The 22347-nt window shown below is 28.7% G+C and overlaps 1 protein-coding gene across 2 annotated transcripts in view; it reads right to left on the reverse strand.

The window, feature by feature from the left end:
- Positions 1–22347, reverse strand: part of Gbs-76A (Glycogen binding subunit 76A) — a 100578-nt gene that overhangs the window by 13781 nt on the left and 64450 nt on the right. The window contains exon 1 of one of the 2 annotated variants that reach the window (XM_088267862.1): positions 16421–16911. The exons of the other annotated variant lie outside the window; for it this stretch is intronic. Coding sequence (XP_088123988.1) covers positions 16421–16471 — 51 coding nt within the window. The 5' untranslated portion in view covers positions 16472–16911. Of the gene's footprint in view, positions 1–16420; positions 16912–22347 lie in introns of those variants that run through there. 2 annotated transcript variants of the gene reach the window in all.

The following is a 22347-nucleotide window of genomic DNA, read 5'->3' on the forward strand; positions in this document are numbered from 1 at the left end:
GTAGATACATTGTATATTTTGTGCGCTCAAATCTAAATTATGAAACAACTCAACCAATAAAGATGAGAAGTTCGGAATATTACACAATCTAGTCCTAGTACCAGCCATGATGTTTAGAAGTGAAGCATGGAGTTGGCAAAAGAAGGATGAAAGTAGACTGAATGCAGACGAAATGTGATCTTTCAAACGAATCCGCGGCAAAACGATGTAAGATAGATGTTCAACTGGTGAAATTGGGAATGAACGCAACGCTGAGATAAGCATTATCGATAAAATCAAAGGTGTGTTGAGATGATTTAAGCATGTGAATCGAATGAGTGAAGAAAGAATAGTAAAACAAAATTTTGAGGCAAATATGGTTGGTAAAAGAAGCAGAGGAAGACCGATAAAACTTCATGATCAAGTATTTAATACTTGAAAATGGTTAGGTCAGGAGTCATAATAATCGGCGCGTATGTATGAGGAGATGCATATTTGCGAGAGAAGAGATTTGGAAGAGGCGAATAACATTTGCAAAGACAGAGTGGTGTGGCGTTTATGATATACGAGTGATTAAAAATGTCTTTTTTTTGTGGATTAAGAAAGTTATCTTCATATTGTGAAATCCTAGACGTAAATTATGTCACACACAATGTCAAACTGATAACGAAAAACGATGATTTATATAATTATGTTAAAAAACGCAAGTCAAGATACGACCAATCGTAGTACAAACTCATTGATAGTGTCGATAACAATTATTATAGAAGGATTACAGTTGTTACCCAAGGATTAAATATATATTTGCGAGTGTAAACTTAGCCTTAGACCCCTCGACAACTTACGTTTATGCTCGCTTGTCTCAAAGAAATTATAAACGTGGGCCACGAGTGAATACTACACACAAAGGGAATGGTGTTTTTAAAATTAGTTCTCAAAAGCATTTTTAACATGCCATCTATTAAATTTTCATTTATCATAGATACAAACACACGGTTATGCGAATGCAGCATTATGTTAAAATTTCTAAAAGTTGTGAATAATAACTTCAGGAGATTTAAGTTTTTGAACAAACGAACACTTAAATTTTTATATGATGAGTATGAAGCGCAATTTTTACGATTCTAATTATTTTTGTATAGAGAATTAGGAGTAAAAAAAAGACTGCTATATCATAGATTTTTTAAGAGCGCGAAAATGATATTTTGTGGTTAATCTTAATTTGACGCGTTTTAGAAAAAAAATAATATCATACAAAAATAATACAAAATTTCTATGGTTATTTTATCTTATACCTTTTTTGTTCAAATTTATGTAAAAACTTCCATATTTCTCCAAGTTTCTGATATTTATTTCATTTCATATAAAAAAGAATACAATATTAAAATTTTAAAATGAAAAAAGGGCATATCCTGGTCGTCGGAAAAGTGGAACAGTGGAAAATTATCTCAAGACATTTTTAATCTCTAATAATACATTATCTTAATATGAATTTATATCACATACTTCGTGATACAGAAAATGAGAGTAATATAGCGATAATTTGTAAGCATAACATATCTGACATACTTAATAGATACAGACTCAGAATCAGAATCACGTCATAGTTATAGAAAAATGTAGCATAGCTCGTACAATAAGGTTTGTATAAAATTGTTATTTGTTATTTCGGTTCAGAATAAATTTTACTATATACTTAATAGATACAAACTCTATCAGAATCACGTCATAGTTATACAAAAATGTAGCATAGCTCGTACAATAAGGTTTGTATAAAATTGTTATTTGTTATTTCGGTTCAGAATAAATTTTACTATATACTTACTTAATAGATACAAACTCTATCAGAATCACGTCATAGTTATAGAAAAATGTAGCATAGCTCGTACAATAAGGTTTGTATAAAATTGTTATTTGTTATTTCGGTTCAGAATAAATTTTACTATATTTCGAATATTGAAAGCTTTATGGACTATTGTAAAATATTTTGGAGAAATAAAATACTTTTTTTTTGATCGACTAACATTTTTATTAAAACCGTCATAAAATAAATCCTGAAGAGGGCAACAGATTGTTGCCGAAACTTGTTGGTTTTAAAAATGTGAGTGGATCAAAAAACAAAGTATTTTATTTCTCCAAATTTAATTACCATTATTTTATTTAATTACCATTATTTATTCAAATTTGTTGTAATACTTGTTTCGATGTGTTCGCGTCATTATCAAACACCGTATATATTTTTTACTTGAAAGCGTAATAAAGTAGAAGTTATGGAATATTACAACGCTATTTTTTTAATTTATCTTTTTAACTCTTTATTTATGTATAAATTTGATATTTACAAAGACAGTTTATAAAATGACCCAAAAGTTAGTTTATCGTGATATTTTCAAATATTTTTTCAACTAGACAAAAATATCGAAATCTTTTAGTATGCAACCATGATACACGATTTACACACAACGAAGGTTTGATGGTCCCAAGAATTAAAAATAAATATGGGAGTCGAACACTGCAATATATCGTTTCGAGCATTTTTAATTTGTTGCCGACGGATGTTAGAGGTTAAAATAAAATATGGAACAAAGGCAAAATAAAGGAATGGATGAATGATCAAGAGTTAATTTTATGAAAATTTTAAAATGTTTATATTCTTAATTTTTCTCTCTTTTTGTGTGTGTATTACGTTAAAGTCGTTAAAAAACAATAAAAACGTATTAAAAAAGAACTCCGACAAGACACACAGGGTGGCTTAGTGGGTCTCTGCAAAAAATGTTTTAAATTGTGATTTAAATAAATGTATACAATTTAAAAAAAAATAAAAAACACTTGAATTTTCCTTGAAAATAACATCTGTATCTCAAACCCTTTTATGACACGTATTTCGATGCATTCAGCATCATTATATAAAATAATCATCATATAAAATGATACTGAATGCATCGAGAAACGTATTATAATTAATTTGAAGAAAAAGGGGTGTTTACTAAGTAAAATAAAAATTGTAAACGGATAGATAATTCTACAAAGTGATAAATTAATTGATCAAATTAGTTATCTCTGATCTAATTTAGGGACCATCGTTTCTTGAAAAGTTCTTCGGCCTGTATACTCTAAAAGCTGCAACCACAATGAAAAGAAAACCTTATCGGTATGCAGAAGAATCTAAGGCCATTGCATATATACTCGTATACAAGTTTAAAGAATTAATGCAATGTTCAATAATGGGCAGAATTGTGAACGTTACACACGTATAAAATGATCGCTTCAGCCATTGTTCAGAAAAGTGTGTGCCGAGGCACACTGGTGTACCGTGGTGATTAGTTGGTGTGCCGCGGAAAAAAGTCTAGTTTTGTGAAAATAACACAATTGCCCCAAATTTTTATTGCCTGTGCTCAGTTAAGTTCGTTGCTCATATTTCGCATTAAACATAATATGTTAAATATGTTACCATAATGTGGTAAATATGCACGTCCGAAATTTCTCAATTTGGTATGTGTACCTTGAATAGAAAAAAGTTTGCGGGATGCTCAGACTATATCAGCCATATCAAGTTGAGACACCTTTCAATAAGACAACGTGTTATCTACTGGGTAACGATATTTTTATTATTACTTGTGAACTTTTATTTACAAAAAATGACTTTGGCATTACTGATCCTCAGTACAATCAGAAATTCAAAACCGTTTCGATAAGGTGCCCGGTACATCATTGAATGGTGACAAGTGCCCAAGAAGAAAAGAAAGAAAGAAACGCACATCATAAACCTTTGAAAGTAAACAATTATGTTTTATGCATTTCACATACCAAACGAAGGGTAAATCCTGTGTTGCAAACTATAATAAAGTCCACCGTACAAACGCACAAGCTTTCGCGCTTTACGATCTTGCGAAAGCTCGGATCGTATTTCTAGTTGTAAATCATCGTACAACAATGAGTGTTTGACTTTTCGAATTGCAGGAACTTTGGCCGAGAGGTAATTTTGCGTTGCGAACAGCTTGTTGTAATTAACTTGACCGAGAGCTTTCGAGGGGTTTGATACATTGTAGCATGTGTGGGTACGCAATATTACCTGTTTTCGCCATACTTGGAAATTACTTTAAGTTACAAAGCTCTCGGTGTTCTCTTTATAAAATTAATCCCAATGTAACATTCATATGTATTTTTTATTTACATGTACATTTTTTAAAAATGAAATGTGAAATATTTGTATTTTTTTTTATTACAGAAATACATAAATTTCATACTATTTCTGTAACCCTAAACGGCTCATTATTAGAATTAGTTATCAAATTGAAGTAGAGTGGGTTCGATCCGAGAAACTCTAACTCAAGAGTCCGCGACACTAACCACGGAACCGCAACCGACACATGGATAATGTTGATCTCAGCCTTGTATTCTTTCCTTACATCACCATTCGAACATCTATCATACATCGTTTTGCTTGATGTTGACTGCATTCAGGTTACTTTCGTCCTTCTTTTGCTAACTTTTATATATTTGTTATAGTTAGTTTCACTCATGTATGTATGTATATATATATACGTGTGTGTGTGTATGTGCGCGCGTGTGTGTGTACATATTAAATATAAAATATTATTTTATTGAATTGAAATGAAGGTTTTTACATTGATAGCAATATTATTGTATAAATCTTAATTATCGATTCGTATACAAATCGATCGAATCGCATGTTTTTACACAAGATAAGATGTTTGATACGTCGCTTCATGTGCGATACACTACTGATACAACTAAATATTTACAATCTAGCAATTTTTAATTAGAACGATATAAACTGCTCTATCTAATAACTTAGGCAGCTTGTGCACGACACGGAATTTACCGTCCGGAAGTCCGGTTTTGAAAAATAAAAGCGACTACGACGGTTTGGCATGATCGAATTTACGCGCACCGTGATTACGCACCGATCGAGCACACCGATCCGAAGAAAGAAAGAGAAAAGCATAAGCCAATCCAACCCAATTATCCGTTTTATATGCTAACTGAAGTGCCGGACGGAAGAATTCCGTGTAGTGCACAAACGCCCTTATTATAATATTCTGCTATTTTATTTAGTCCGCCTCCCTAGTGTAATGGTCAACACGCTCGGCTACCGTTCTGGAGGTCCCGGGTTCGATTCCCAAGGGGGGTAAAATAAATTTAAGTGATTTTTTCACTGTCATATGTATTCAATATTACCCTGGACTGGTACCTGAAGCGGAGGGCTGATCACTTTTCCTTCATGTGTAAACGATCAAGATAACACTGCGTTTATATGACGCAGTGCCCTATGCACCATTGGGGTGCGGATAAGGGTTTTATTATTATTATTATTTAGTTTAATACGTCAATATATGGTATTGATTTCACACATCTCAACAAAGATGAAGAAGAATATGGAAGGCTGGGCATTTACAGGGTTTACGAACGTCATAGGCTTGGTTAAGTGATCACAATGCACGCGTGTAACATTCGCCAGTTCTACCCATCAAGTATTTCAAATACGTGAAAGAGGTCATCATGTCTGAGGAGATTCTTAAATGCGAAGATTGTTTTCAAAGACAGATTGGTTTGGCGTTCTATTTTCTCTTCTAACCCTTGCAGAGAATCGGCATAATGGTTAATTAGAGTTTTTAAGTTAAACTCATATTCTAAGTTTTAAATAATTTAATTATTTCATATTATTTTTTGACATCTCATCAAAGATGAAGAAGAATATGGAAGTCTGGGCATTTACGGGGCTGTCGACAGTCATAGGCTGGTTTAAGTGATCACTTTACACACGTGTAACATTCAGCCATATTTCTCCTCATTTATGTTGCGATTTCAAAAATAATGTGATTAAAAATTAATAATGCGTTTAATTTACACACGTGTAAAGGTGTTCTTCTTCATCTCTGATGAGATGTCAAAATATTGTTTGAAAAATAACTCCTATAATTGGAGATAATCCTGATTTGTGGACAAGTATTTGAACACACTCAAAATGTTTTAAATTAATTATTTGTTGAAAACTGGTAGTTGTTAGTTTTCAACTTTAGTGCGTATAATTAACAAGCCGCTTTCTAATTAAATTTGCCATTTTAATGAATCAAGATCCAAACCGAATGAAATCTCTAAATATACACACTCTCAAATATTTGAACGACCTAAATATCGTAGCAAAAACTTGTTGTATTATCTAATTTCACGAACTTTTGCCATGTATGAAAGTATTGCTTCGGCATTTACCAAACTACATATTAGGCTTCTGAAACATACCGTTATTCGTTATTTCTAATAATTTAGTTATCTCATACTTACATGGAATGTTAAAATCAAACACTGATTTTAAATGTACTAACCCTTTGAACACGTTAAGCAAAAAATAAAAGTGGATCTGAAAAATGCAAATATTCCATAAAAAAAAGTATGCTATCCGATTTTTTTTTTAAATCAATATCATGCTTATTTTTTTTTACAAACAGTGCATGTTTCACCTCTTTTGGCTTTTAACGCATGTTTGTGCTGCAACCATTTGTGCATGTTGGTCTTCGGGTCGACCAAAAATCGCATGTGTTAAACATTTTGTGTAGTTTTAAGTGTGTAAATAGTGTTCGCCTCCGTAGTGTAATGGTCAGCACGCTCGACTACCGTTCTGGAGGTCCCGGGTTCGATTCCCAGTGGGGGTAAAATAAATATAAGTGATTTTTTTCACTGTACTATTTATTCGATATTACCCTGGACTGGTACCTGAAGCGGAGGGCTGATCACCTTTCCTTCATGGTTAACGATCAAGATAACACTGCGTTTGTATTACGCAGTGCCCTATGCACCATTGGGGGTGCGGATAAGGGTTTAAAAAAAAAATAGTGCTATGGTAGTGAAGGGTAGTATTGTTTGCATGCTGTAGTAGTGATTGTCCTAACGAAGAGGCGGGTACGTCTATACTAATATTCCTAACATTCTTTTATAATATTTCATTTATAAATTTTTAATACGTCTTTCTTTTTTTCCATTTGCTATAATAAGCGTTGGCAAAAATATGTCTTATGCCAATAAATAAATATGTTAAAATAAAGAAAAGATAAAATAATGATACGATAAAACAAATTTCTACCAGTCCATTTATTACTACAAAAGATTAGTATTTTTTTACAATAGTATTTTTTTTAAATCGAGTTGTAAAAATACTTAAAACCATATCATTATATTTTGTTCTATATATGATTGGGTTAAGGGTCACTAATTCCAAGATTATTAAGAAAAAATATGTATTTTAAAAATTGACTTTTTAACAAATAAAAATAGGTCAGTTACACCAGTTAACCAATGTAGTAATTAAATATATATTTTTTAAATCAAATAAATGAGAAAATGTGCTATAAAAATTTAACGACTTTAAAATGGTACCAATTTTTTTATTAACGTAGATAAAAGGTCGTGGTATATTTCATTGTACCTGGAATTAGATAATATAACATACTTAAAACGTTAATTATTCATAAAAACAATAAAAAAAATATGATAATATTCGTTTCGAAAATGTTTGTTGAAATGTTGTACAAGAAAATAACCTTTAGTCTTTAACTGTGCTATATATTTTAAAACAATAATAAGAGGTTAAAAATATTTTTGACATCTCAACATTTATAATTCTGGGCTTTTGCGGTGCTTACGACCGTCATAGGCCGATTTAAGTTATCACTTTACACACGTGTAACATTCACCAATCCTAACCATGATTGACAACCACACTATTCAAATTCTTGGAGCTTCTATATATATGACCAATTTCGAAACATTGAGCTTGAATCACTAGAGACATCTATTGTTGAGATGAAAGAAGCTTTTTATTGAGCAGCAACTCTTTCATTTGTATGAGAGGAACTTTTTCATTTGTATTTTATTATACTCAAAATGTTGTAAGTATTATGTTTGTCTGCGCATTTGGCATCTAAGCTTGGAGCAGATGGTAAATTACAACCATAAATTATTGAAAATAAATAATAAAAAAATCAAACATTGTATGTTAACCCTTTCAATACTGTTGAGGCATATTGTCCCAGAGAATTTCTAATAATTACTAAAATATTTTGCTGTCTGATTTTTTTCTTTTCAGTAAAATTTTGTCAGTCTAGATATTGCTAGCAAACAGTAGACACATGTCACGCTTATTACTAACTGTCTTTTTATATGTGCTGTGCTTGAAATTGCCAAGTAAACTATTTTTAATTTTATTTTACTTATTTAGTGCGCAGCAATAGTTTTTACGGGTTTTATGAGTGCAACATATATTTTATATGCTCCACTATTTTACTGTCATAAAATACTGTTGGGACACATATCGCTCACTCCTTTCAAGAACGTCATAAATCAAAAATCCTCAATTTTCAGTTGTGCATGTTTTCGGAATGCCCAGAAAATGTACTATATCCCAGAAAAAGAGGCATATTTTTAATTTAATATTTACCCGCTACAGTGCAGAAAGTGTTATTTTTTGCATTTCGAAGAAAAAGTATTGTCTAATTATTTTTTTAAATAAACTAAATATTTTTCAAATGGAGAAAAAACCTTCAGGTTTTACCTAAAAAGATCTGTTGCATAGTAAAAAGTTCAATAAGTGGCTTGATATTTATTTTTAATACATTGTGTTATATTTTTAAACTTTAAAAACGTTCTCCTTAAAAATCAGGTTTTTTTTATTTATGACGTTCTTGAAAGGAGTGAGCGATATGTACGACCTACAGTAAGCATAATTGGGAAAATATGTCCCAATTATTATTTTGAAATAATCAATAAATAATATGATAATTTATTTAAATATTTATTTTCCCGGCAAATTAAATAAGCAAATAATATTTTGTGCCATAAATATTACATGAATTATTAAAATTAAAATAAAATCGTATTGAAAGGGTTAAAAGTCAAAATATGATGACGAAAAAATTATGTAGAGTGATCTTTTTTATGACAGAAGGAATAATAATTGGGACAATACGAGTATGTCCCAATTATTATTTTGCAATAATCAAAAAATTTTATTTTATTTATTGTTTCGGCATTAACTTTGTGGTAAGACATGTAACAATGATTAGAGAAAAAACTTGTTTTTTACCACTTGAGTTTTATTATAGACTACATGTTTCAGAAGTTAAACTTCCATCATTCAGGTCTGTATAATAACTAAAATATAAAATATAAAATTGTTCTATAAATAAAGAGAGGGAAAAGTAAGGGGAAGGGGTTAGTCAAGGGACGGAGTTTAAAAACAAATGAAAAATGGAAAGCAATGGTGAAGAATTTTGAAACAATATATTATTTAATAAATTATTATTAGAATTCAGGTTTTTTTGGATTTCTAAATTTTCAAGATAATTCATAATTTGGCCTTTATATGGAACAAGGTGTAATAATTTTAATTTATGAGAGTGAAATGAGTGATTAGTATCTATTATATTCGGAATTTGCAAATCATATAATCATTGTAAAAAATATTATGATAATTTTATTAAACATTTGTTTTTCCCGGCTAACTAAATTAGTAATAAATATTTTATGCTATAAATATTACATGAATTATTATTAAAATAAAATAAAAACGTATCGAAAGGGTTGAAAATCAAAATATGATGACCAGGAAATAAGAGTGATCTTTTTTTATGACAGAAGGAATAATAATTGGGACAATACGAGTATGTTATTTTGCAATAATCAAAAAATAATATGACCATTTTAATAAATATTTGTTTCTCCTGGCTAACTAAATTAATAATAATAAAACCCTTATCCGCACCCCAATGGTGCATAGGGCACTGCTTCATATAAACGCAGTGTTATCTTGATCGTTTATACATGAAGGAAAGGTGATCAGCCCTCCGCTTCAGGTACCAGTCCAGGGTAATATTAAATAAATATTACAGTGAAAAAATCACTTGTTTTTATTTGACCCCCCCTGGGAATCGAACCCGGGACCTCCAGAACGGTAGCCGAGCGTGCTGACCATTACACTACGGAGGCAGACAATGACAGGAATTAGTAATAAATATTTTAAACTATAAATATTACATGAATTATTATTAAAATAAAATAAAATCGTGTTGAAAGGGTTAAAAGTCAAAATATGATGACGCGAGAATTAGAGTGATCTCTTTTATGACAGAAAGGGTTGAATAATATCAGTGATCTTTGAGCGGAAATAATCCATAATTAAATGCGCTAATTAAACTATTAATTAAGGTCACGTAAGGTAGAATGATTTTCTGTTGAGTAAATAACAGTTAATTCTGTTTTTTTACTTAACAGTTGTTTCTGTTCAGTAAATAAATATCCATGAACCCTAAAAGGTCATCTTAAGCTACTAATGTTGCAAAATTTTCTACAAATAATATAAACATGTATATATTTATTTTCTAATCGGTTTATTAATTAAGGACGAAAAATAATATTATCCTCCAACGAGATATAATAAAATATAAATAAATTGATGCAAAATATACGTAAAGGTTATCAGGAATGCAACTAATCAAGTCACAAGGGTCGTAATATAGCTAGATCATATTATGATATCCCTGTGGCATTGGCATGAAGTTTCCTTTTTTTATATTATGTGGTAAATATTAATCGGATCCATATGTTCATTTATGTTCTTAATAAAATTAAATGATAAAAAAAATTAAAAATTGAAAATGGTACAAAGTCTGCAAGAAAAAGAAACTAATCGTGTGTAATGAAATAAAACTCATAAGTGGTATTATGCACTTGTTCGTTATTTTTTTTAATTGTAAGATTTTTTTTCTTTTCTCGTGTGTAAATTGTGTTTAAATAGATAAACAAAATATATTAAGGAAGTACGTACATAATAAAAATTCCACCGACAAGACACATAAGATGCTTTGGTGGAATTCCGCAAAAAAGTACCATATATGTATTCTTCTTCTTCAAACCCTTATCCGCACCCCAGTGGTGCATAGGGCACTGCATATAAACGCAGTGTTATTTTGATCGTTAACACATGAAGGAAAAAGGTGATCAACCCTCCGCTGCAGGTACCAGTCCAGGGTGATATTGAATAAATATTAGAGTGAAAAAAAAATCACTTATATTTATTTGACCTTCCCTAAGAATTGAACCCGGGACCTCCAGAATGGTAGCCGAGCGTGCTGACCATTACACTATGGAGGCAGACATATATGTATACATATATTAATGTATGTATGTATTTACGTTTTAAAAACAAATTAATTTCTGAAGAAAATAACAGATAGATAAAGATATCACCTTTTTGGGAAGAAAACAAATGATTTGCTTATTTTACATTTATTTTTAGTTTTTAATTGTCGATAAGTCCAGAATGTCATTGGCTTGTTAAAATGACCTCAACTCGATCTGGGAAAACAAATATCTACTTTAATTTAAATTGAAATTATGTATCAATAACAAATAAATAATGAGTTTTATTGCAATGCCGCCGACGTTTTAATTTGCGCATATTTCTTTTAATCTCCACATTTCAACATGATACCAAAAAAGAATACAAAACGACTGGTAAATGAAAAAAAGACGGGGTTATATGCAACAGGGGTACGTTGCAACGACCGATTTAAATCTTTCGCCGAAAGTGTTTTTATCCTATTTTTCGATGTGTATGATAGAGAGTGTTACGATGCATATTTCGGTGTAATTCCGTTTTCTTCTGTCAAATATAACAGAAGAAATCAGACAAAGTGTGTTTTAGACGGTACGGAGTATTTATTTCGTATAAAGGTAAATATTTTCTGTTATTTTTTTATTTTATTATTTTAATAGTCTGTGGTATTGAATACTTTACTTGAACATTGTAAAATTTAATGATGAACTGTCAATTCAGTCAATCCGAGAGCCATACTGAAAAGCATATTTATACTATAGGTGACAACTTGAAATAAATATCTTACTTTTTTTGTTGTATGAAAGAAGATGGTTCATCGATTTTTTAAATGCTAATGTTCAATTGGAGTAAGCTACACATATAGTTAAAAAAATTCTAAACAGATGGCGCCACTTTCAGCATACCGAATCTATTTATTAACTACCCACATGTGAAAGGAATCCATGAATATTGTCATTTTATTTTTTGACATGTCATCAAAGGTGAAGAAGAATATGGAAGTCTGGGCATTTACGTATTTTCATATTCTTCTTCATCTTTGATGAGATTTCAAAAAATAATATGAAAATAACTCCTATAATTGGAGATAATCCAGATTTTGTGAACAAGTATTTGGACACACTCAAAATGTTGTAAATATTGTCATTATTAAACATGTTGTCTATCATCGAACATTGACATATTCTCAGTACAATGATTTAGAGATTAATAAATTTCAACTTCAGGTGAAATATCTATTTTTTTATACGAGTATGAGAGAAAATGGAAGTCTTAGCATCCCAGGACTAAATAACCTGGCATTTGGCAGGATTAAATGATAAATTTATACACTTGTGTAACGTTCACCATTCTGCCTCTTATTGAAAATCCATTTAGAGTTAATTTTTGACACTTGTATACAAACGATTGTCATGAATTCCTTTCGCATTTGGGTATTTAATAAATAGATTTGTAAGTATGCTGATAATTGCGTTATCAATCAAGAAATTTGTAAAATATATAGTTTACTTCAATTGAACATAGGTGAGATTCATTCCACCACCATTGTATGATATAAATATTGATATATCATTGTTTGCTATCATTGATGAATATTGAGCTTTTATTTTATTTTTTTAGCAATATTTATTTCGTCTGCTATGCTGTTTGTTACTTGTAATTTTTGTGATTAATTTATAAAATACTGTCTCAAAATAAATTATTTAAATAACAATAGGAATATTATTATATGTTTCGATATGTATATAATGTAATTTATCTTTTATTGTAATACACTAAATAAAAAAGAAATAAAATAAGAAAAAAAAATACATACGAAACACAACAGTTTGTTTTAGGATTCCAACATGTAACAAATATTAAGAACAGTTGTCTTCGATTTAAAAAAAAAAACATGTTTTCAAATATCGATATTTAACATTTAAAAAATATAGAATTTGATCGATGAATAATTTAAAAAAATAATGTAAGGTTTATAAAATTAAACGTAGATTAATTATCAATAAAATGTTAATAGTTAAGTCCATAAATAATAAATATCGGCATAGATAATGCAGAGGTTAAAAGAAACGTCTCTATTATCAAGAAAACAAAACCGAGAGAAAGATATCAGGAGTAGGTACCTACTATCTAAAGGTTAAATTTTTCTTGTTTTTGCTAAGTTATATATATATATATATATATATATATATATATATATATATATATATATATATATATATATATATATATATATATATATACATATATATATATATATATACATATATATATATATATACATATATATATATATATATATATATATATATATATATATATATATATATATATATATAAATATATATATATATATATATATATATATATATATATTATATATATATATATATATATATATATATATATATATATATATATATATATACATATATAAACATGACAAAAACAAGTATTAATTTGTATTAACAATAATCCGATAATTGCGTTTTATGTCACCTGATATTAATTGCAGGGAGATATTGCAAATTGATAGTAAAATGCACCTTTAAAGCCGATCGAATAACATCTAAAATTAAAACATTTTTATCTTTTTTAAGCCTCTGATAGGTAGCTCGTACAACGCAATTGTTGACATACTTAATGAGGTGCGTTAGATGATAATGTCTGGCTGATATCTTTACAAGTACATAAATTAGTTATTATTTCATTATCAGGTACAGAAACATATAGCAAAAACTTACACTTGTTTGTTTAAAATTTAATTTTGTTGGACTTCACTGTGGATTGTTTTTACGAACGCTTTAACCGCTCCATGAGTAGTTTATGGCACGGCTCTACTTGATAAGGGTGCACTCGCAAACATACAATTCAGTACGCTACCGGCTGTGTGAGGAGCCAAGCGTGTATCCACGCACAATTTTTAATTTAATTTATCAATTGAAAATTTTTTTTTACTCCTTACCTTTTGAATTATTTTTAAAACCATACATTTATTTAGAAGAAAATAATTTTTTCAATGCAAAAACGGTGTTTGAGGCAAATTTTCAATTACATCAAATGTAACCTGGGTGTAAAGAAAATTCGGTTGGAATTTATCGTATATTGGGACTTAAGGCGGGACAATCGATAGCCCGCAACTTAATTTTTTTAAACCCCCATGTAACAATTGACGCGATTGAATTTTTTGCTTAAAATACACTTTTTGGATCGAAAAAAGTTTTTCTGGGAAATGAATATGATTTTGAAAAGAGTTATTGAAAGAGAAGGAGTATATATTTTTTTACTAGTGCATATTCTTAAAAAAGTCTAAATCCGACATATATTCTTTAAAAAAACGCCATTCGCGTTCTGACTTTGAATGTTTGAGATTTCAGCCTTGATGTAGGACCAATTTTGAGACGAAATTGATTTGGTTCTATAGTCCGCCTTTCGCTGTTGCTACCGCAAGTCTCTAAGAAAATGAACCCTAATATTGTATGTTTACACAAATATTTACCTAACAAATAATAGTTCCTACTAGAAACAAACACAATTAATTCATTTGTTCAATATGTTATTATTGAGTAATTATTATATGCATATGTGGGAATACAAGTTTAAATACTATTATATGGAAAACATAGACATAGTTCACAGATCACATATCTGCAGCATGTTAACAGCGTGACTAACGAAAACCTGTTTACGTTTTCTGAAATCATAATACTTTATTCAATAACAATAAAAAGTGTTGCTGGCCAAAAACTCGTATATAAAAAGACAAGAAACTCACAGATAAAAATCACTTTGTTATTGTAATGAGTCGTAAAATAATCTTGTTGTTTAGGGGACACTACTTTACTATAAAGAAAATTTCTACAAATTATTATTACATCACACGATTAATCAAATATTTTTCAGAGATTGAACAGCAAAAAATGCTTAATTGTTAATATATTTTCAATTATTGATTCAGAAGTAACATTGTGATAATATTTATCCATTTTAAATTTAAGTTTTACTTGGTAAATACCACTATTTCTAAAAATAAAGCATTTGAAAATGATGCGGAATGCATCGAAACACGTGTCGCAATAGATTTTAAGAAATAGTAGTATTTGCTAGGTAAAAATTTAATTAAAAATGTAAATACATTTATTCATAATTTAATATATACTACATTTATACATACATATGTACAACGACGGAGAAAAAATCTGGAATTGGACGAAAAACAAGGTATTCTCCATCTTCATTGGCCTTTTAACAACTATATTCGTTTTACTGCTCTTTTTCACTGATTCGATTTACATTTATATATATATGCGTATATATATATATATATATATATATATATATATATATATATATATATATATATATATATATATATATATATATATATATATATATATATATATATATATATATATATATATATATATACATACACACATTGATATTGATAAGTGTTCTCGTTGACGAGAATTTTATCTTAGTCGTATAAAATAAGAATATATATCCATATATATTTAATGTTTTGTTATTGAAAATTATCTTTTAAAAATGAGAACATTTTTTATCCATGTTTTTTTTTCTATAATTAGTATTGTACGATTATTGAACACATAAATGAGATAATATTGACATTAATATTTCAATTGTATAATTTATTTATTAAACGAATTTAAATTGATACATGACTACCAAGTACAAAAGATACCTTTGATGGGTAAAAGAAAATACTAATTGTACAAGTACAATCTAAGTATTAAAAAATCTGTAATCAACACGTTGATTACTGATTTTTTAATACTTAGGTTGATATATTTTGAATACAATAACTGCACAAATAAATTTATTTGAAATTAAGATGATATATCTTTTATTTGAAAGAAGACTGAGCATCTCAGGGCTTACGACCTGGCATTTGGCTGGATCAAGCGATCAATTAATGCACACGTGTAACGTTCACCATTCTGCCCATTATTGAACATCCATCCAGAAGAATCCAGCGAATGCATTTTTTATAAATTTAAAATTAAGGTTTTTTTTTTTGTACAATAATTTTAAAGTAATTTTCAAAAATGAATTCATAAAAGTACGTTTATACTTAAGCGTATTTCAATTTATATATTGGTTGATATATTTTTATTTTTATATTCTCATACAAAAAATGTCAACTCTTTTTCATAAATATTTACGCTTGATTTTGATGAAAAAAAAAAACTTTGAAACTGTCTTGGTTTTCGTATGATGTATTTTTTATAACTTGTATTTATTATCTTATAATTTTTAAAAATGTAGAAATAAATATGTAAAAGTTACCTTTTTCAAGTACAACGGGTGCCGCTGCTCCAGGGATATGTCCATTTTCATTTGAGTTATTTTACGGAAAAATATAATATTTTTATGACCAAAATGTTATTTAAATTCCCACTGTCTTTTTTTACTCAAACGTCATTGAGTATTATCATATATTAAGTGTCCTACATTAATTCAACAGGCCTTGCTCATATCAAATTATTACAAAAAATATGGATTTTGGATTTTAATGTATTTCTTTGTAAAAAAAATATAAATATTACATCGAAAAATCGTTACAATTAATTAATTAAAATGTTTGTATTTTTCCCAACGTCACACAGTTAGTACGCGAATAGCGTAGGCAAGCAAATAAAATATTGAGCGGTTTATTGCTCTGAACACTTCACAAAAACAAATATCTATGGATGGAACGTTTTTCAAATTTGACAGCTGCGAAACGTCAGCATTTCCCGCGTGCGCGCGCGCCGGTGTTCTCTTTTCGAATAGCTGTCATCCGCCGGCGGAGTAATATGGCGCCTGCCTCCTTATCGGCTTATATTGAAATGAATTCACTCGCAGACTTCAGCGCGCGGTTCTATTTATGTCTAGAACTTCAATCATCGGCGTCTACGGCGATCTCGCAATGAATTTTTGCGGTAAACAACATACTCATTCATTGTGAAAAATAGATATGTCCTATTCTTTAAAAAGAAAGATTTAACCCTTAATAACTAAACATTCTTCTGACGGACTGCGCAATTAAAAACGTGAAACTTAATTAAAAGTATTTATAAAAAATAGAAACCGGTTACATGACTTATGAGTTTGGTTTATTAGGAATGAATGTAAGAGACATTTAACAATAAAGCACCATTCCGCACAGCTACTACATATCGCTCACTCCTTCACTCAAGAACGTCATAAATCAAAAATCGCCAATTTCCAGTTATGCATGTTTTCGGAATAATCACAAAATGTACTATATCCCTGCAAAAGCGGCATATTTTTAACTTAATATTTACCCGCTACAGAGCAGAAAGTGTGGTTTTTGCATTTTGAAGAAAATGTATTGTTTAATTATGTTTTTAAATAAACTGAATATATTTCAAATGGAGAAAAACGTTCATGTTTTATCTAAAAAGATCTGTTACATGATGAAATGTTCAATAAGTGGCTTGATATTTATTTTTATTACATTGTATTATATTTAAAACGTTCTCCTGAAAAATCTGTTTTTTTTTATTTATGACGTTCTTGAAAGGAGTACGCGATATGTCAATATTGTGCTATCCACGAATGGCATTGTATCTACAAATATAGTTAAGTTATCAAGGGTTAAATTGGAAACGGAATGTGCTCAAGAAGGTATGCAGTTGACAAAAATTAACGAGGTAATAAGACATAAAGATCTATTAGATTTAGCGGTGTCTTATTTAGAAAATATGACAAGTTGAATAAGACAATAAATAAACTATATGTGACAAATCTTGATTGATATAAGATATTGAATCCATTGTATCTATTGTATTGTTTTTAGGAATCAACCTTATTCATATATTATCTACTATACGCATTCACTTTTATTTTTATGATATATAAACTAAATGTGCTATAAATTCTTGTACACAACAGGCAAAAATAATTTTCTTAACTAATAAATATTGTCAAAAAAAATACTTCATAACAAGCTTCTAGTCTTATTCCATCAAATGGTTAAAAGGAAAACATATTTTATAAATGTTATGGCACGATTCAGTAAAGTAGTCGTATTATAAAATAGAAAGCAGATCGAATGAAAGATATGTATTTTAAAACATCTTTTTAATTATTCTATTGCAAAAAGCACAAAAAAAGGAAAAAAACATGGTTGATATATTATGTGTGATATTTTATAAGCAAATTTGGAAGTTAGAACAATGGTTCTTTGTCCTACGGAATGAATATCTTATTTAATTAACTCAACCTATAAAATATTGTATAAGACTCGTTTTGTGTTTATAACAGCCGATATAATTCATATTTTCATTCATCATTTTCTTTTAAAAAATAAGCATTCGAAAAAACCTTGTTTTCGTAAGTTGGCAATGAATGACGTCACAGAAACGATGGACTTATTTTAATGTTGGTGTCATTGCTAAATTATTGGCGGCTCTATTTGTTGATGTCTATAGTCCAAATTATTAGTTGGATTCATTTTTACATATTTGTTCCGAGTAAATTTGATATTAAAATTTTGAAGCAGACTTATTTTATACACTACAATTTATAGTGTGAAGTGCGCTCCCGAAAATTGCAGTCACTAGCCACCTCTGATTGATCCATTATTAAATGACAAGTCATAATTGTAAAACACTTTTCAAAGTAGATAAGTATACAGGAGATACGTTGAACAAATGTTTGAGGTCTAAATAAAAAATCAATCTTAATATCATGGTTTATTTCATGTTTATAGCGAGTAATTTTGCAATAAAGATTATTTTACACAGTTTATAAAACTCACAATAAAAATAAATTATTATATGGAGGGATTATAATAAATGCAGTGATTTTAGAGAAGTGACATAACAAACATACCTTGCAGAAGCCATAAAGCTGAATACTTGACCTATTTATTTATTTGCATAACGTATGTATACGTATAACATAAATAAAAATTGGTACGTACGATAAAAATCGATATGATAACACGTGGAAATATTGTCTTATTATTTATCAGATTTCGACAGACAATAAATCAAGAAATCGAAAAAAATATGCAAACTTTCGGCAATAATCTCAATACGATTGTACGTTTGATGTCAGATTTTAATGAATTAATTAATTTAGTCATTAAAATTGTCTCTATGGCAGGTAAGCAATTACAGTTCAATATTCTAAAATCCTTTTATGAGATTATCGATTTTATTAACGGAAACACAACACGTATCGAAAATATAGATGTTCTCATTAACAAACTTTTCTTTAAATATTAATGAAGTACTATATATCCTTATATATAGTACTTTTAGTATATATATATATATATATATATATATATATATATATATATATATATATATATATATATATATATATATATATATATATATATATATATATATATATATATATATATATATATACATATAATATAAACAAATATGCATGATATATGATATATATACAGATATGGTTGGCCTGTTAAGGCACCGAGTGGCAGGCTTCCGGGAGAGGCTGATGAAGAGCTCCAACCTCATCATAAAGCGGCTTGTGGAGCACAGAAATTTATTATAAATATACATTTTTTTCACATTCTTATTTGTTTATTATTTTTAAATTCATTGTATAAAAAAATGTTCTAAAACATATATGGCTGACTAAGTATTGCACCCACCCATATTATTATTATATATATATATATATATATATATATATATATATATATATATATATATATATATATATATATATATATATATATATATATATATATATATATATATATATATATATATATATATATATATATATATATATATATATATATATATATATATATATATATATATATATATATATATATATATATATATATATATATATATATATACATATATATGTATATATATATATATATATATATATATATATATATATATATATATATATATATATATATATATATATATATATGTATATACATATATATGTATATATATAAATATATATATATATATATATATATATATATATATATATATATATATTTATATATATATATATATATATAAATATATATATATATATATATATATATATATATATATATATATATATATATATATATATATATATATATATATATATATATATATATATATATATATATATATATATATATATATATATATATATATATATATATATATATATATATATATATATGTATATATATATATATATATATATATATATATATATATATTTATGTATATATATATATATATACATATATATATATATATATATATATATATATATATATATATATATATATATATATATATATGTATATATATATATATATATATATATATATATATATATATATATATATATATATATATATATATATATGTATATACATGTACATAAATTCACTGATTCCACCCTTTGCATCTGAATAAGAATCATTAGTGTAATAACTAATTTTAGCTCGATAATTCTCATGTCAACGCTTTTTAAATAACCATGTTTTGTCTAATAGATCTGTTATCGAGGGCATTAAGGAGATTAATTTATTTTATTACAAAATGATAAATTAGCTAATACAATAATTTATTATTTACGATCATTGCTCACTGGTGTGAACCTTCTCATTATAATACGAATACAGTTATCTGAACAACTGAGGTCGCGTGGTGACTCTATCGAGGCGCCATTCAATAATACAGTTATCTGAACAACTGAGGTCGCGTGGTGACTCTATCGAGGCGCCATTCAATAATACAGTTATCTGAACAACTGAGGTCGCGTGGTGACTCTATCGAGGCGCCATTCAATAATACAGTTATCTGAACAACTGAGGTCGCGTGGTGACTCTATCGAGGCGCCATTCAATAATACAGTTATCTGAACAACTGAGGTCGCGTGGTGACTCTATCGAGGCGCCATTCAATAATACAGTTATCTGAACAACTGAGGTCGCGTGGTGACTCTATCGAGGCGCCATTCAATAATACAGTTATCTGAACAACTGAGGTCGCGTGGTGACTCTATCGAGGCGCCATTCAATAATTGGTCACTCAATGAAGACGTGAACAGTGAAATAATTATTAATTATTTATTATTATCAAAATGAACCACCAAAATTAATAAATTATTAGAATTGAGGTCCCGGGTTCGATTCCCTTATAATAATAATAAATAATAAAACCCTTATCCGCACCCCAATGGTGCATAGGGCACTGCGTCATATAAACGCAGTGTTATCTTGATCGTTTACACATGAAGGAAAGGTGATCAGCCCTCCGCTTCAGGTACCAGTCCAGGGTAATATTGAATAAATATGACAGTGAAAAAATCACTTATATTTATTTTACCCCCCTTGGGAATCGAACCCGGGACCTCCAGAACGGTAGCCGAGCGTGCTGACCATTACACTACCGAGGCGGACGAAAGTTTCGATTCCCTTAGTCGGTCAAAATAAATATAAGTAATTTTCACTCTCATATTTATATTTGATATCACACTAGACTGGTACCTGAAGCAGAGGGCTGATCACCCTTCCTTCATGTATCAACGATCATGATAACACTGCGTTTATATGATGCAGTGCTTGATGCACCATAATTTGCGGATAAGGGTTCAAAACCTGAAGATGTTCTCTGAAAAGTATGCCGATCTATCACTCAAGTATGTTTATTTCATATTTTTACTAATTGCAACTGCTTTGATGCTGAGTTTATTTCTGTGTACACAATAAAGTCATTCCTTATATCTATTCTTTTTATATGTATATAATTGGAACCGGCAAATGAAGGATGAAAATTTGAAAGAAGACCGAGGAAAACTTGGCACGATCAAGTATTTCATATATGTACTTGAAAGTATTTCATATATGTACTTGGGTATGTATGAGGAGATTTTTAAAATTTATATATTTATTTTAATTAATATATAAATAACAAACTATAAAAAAATAAAATCGTAAACATTAAAAATTCATTAAAATAAAATATAGGCAAGAACTATTGCTAAAGGTGTAGAAGAATCCTGCTTCGGAAAACTCCTTCAGACACATAGAACAGATCAATATCCAATGAGATATTGTTCAACATAGCGGTAGCTCTTCCTACAGGCATAACCATTGGCAGGTTGGTCCTGTGTGTAGGAATGTGAAACAATCTATGTCAACGCTGTCTTGGGTATGCGTGAATGCAGAAGATGGGATGACTGTTTACAAAGAC

The sequence above is a fragment of the Brachycentrus maculatus genome, unplaced genomic scaffold (genome assembly GCF_059751285.1).
Source record: "Brachycentrus maculatus isolate JH-2025_06_01 unplaced genomic scaffold, ASM5975128v1 h1tg000306l, whole genome shotgun sequence".
In the NCBI taxonomy this organism is placed as follows: domain Eukaryota; kingdom Metazoa; phylum Arthropoda; class Insecta; order Trichoptera; family Brachycentridae; genus Brachycentrus; species Brachycentrus maculatus.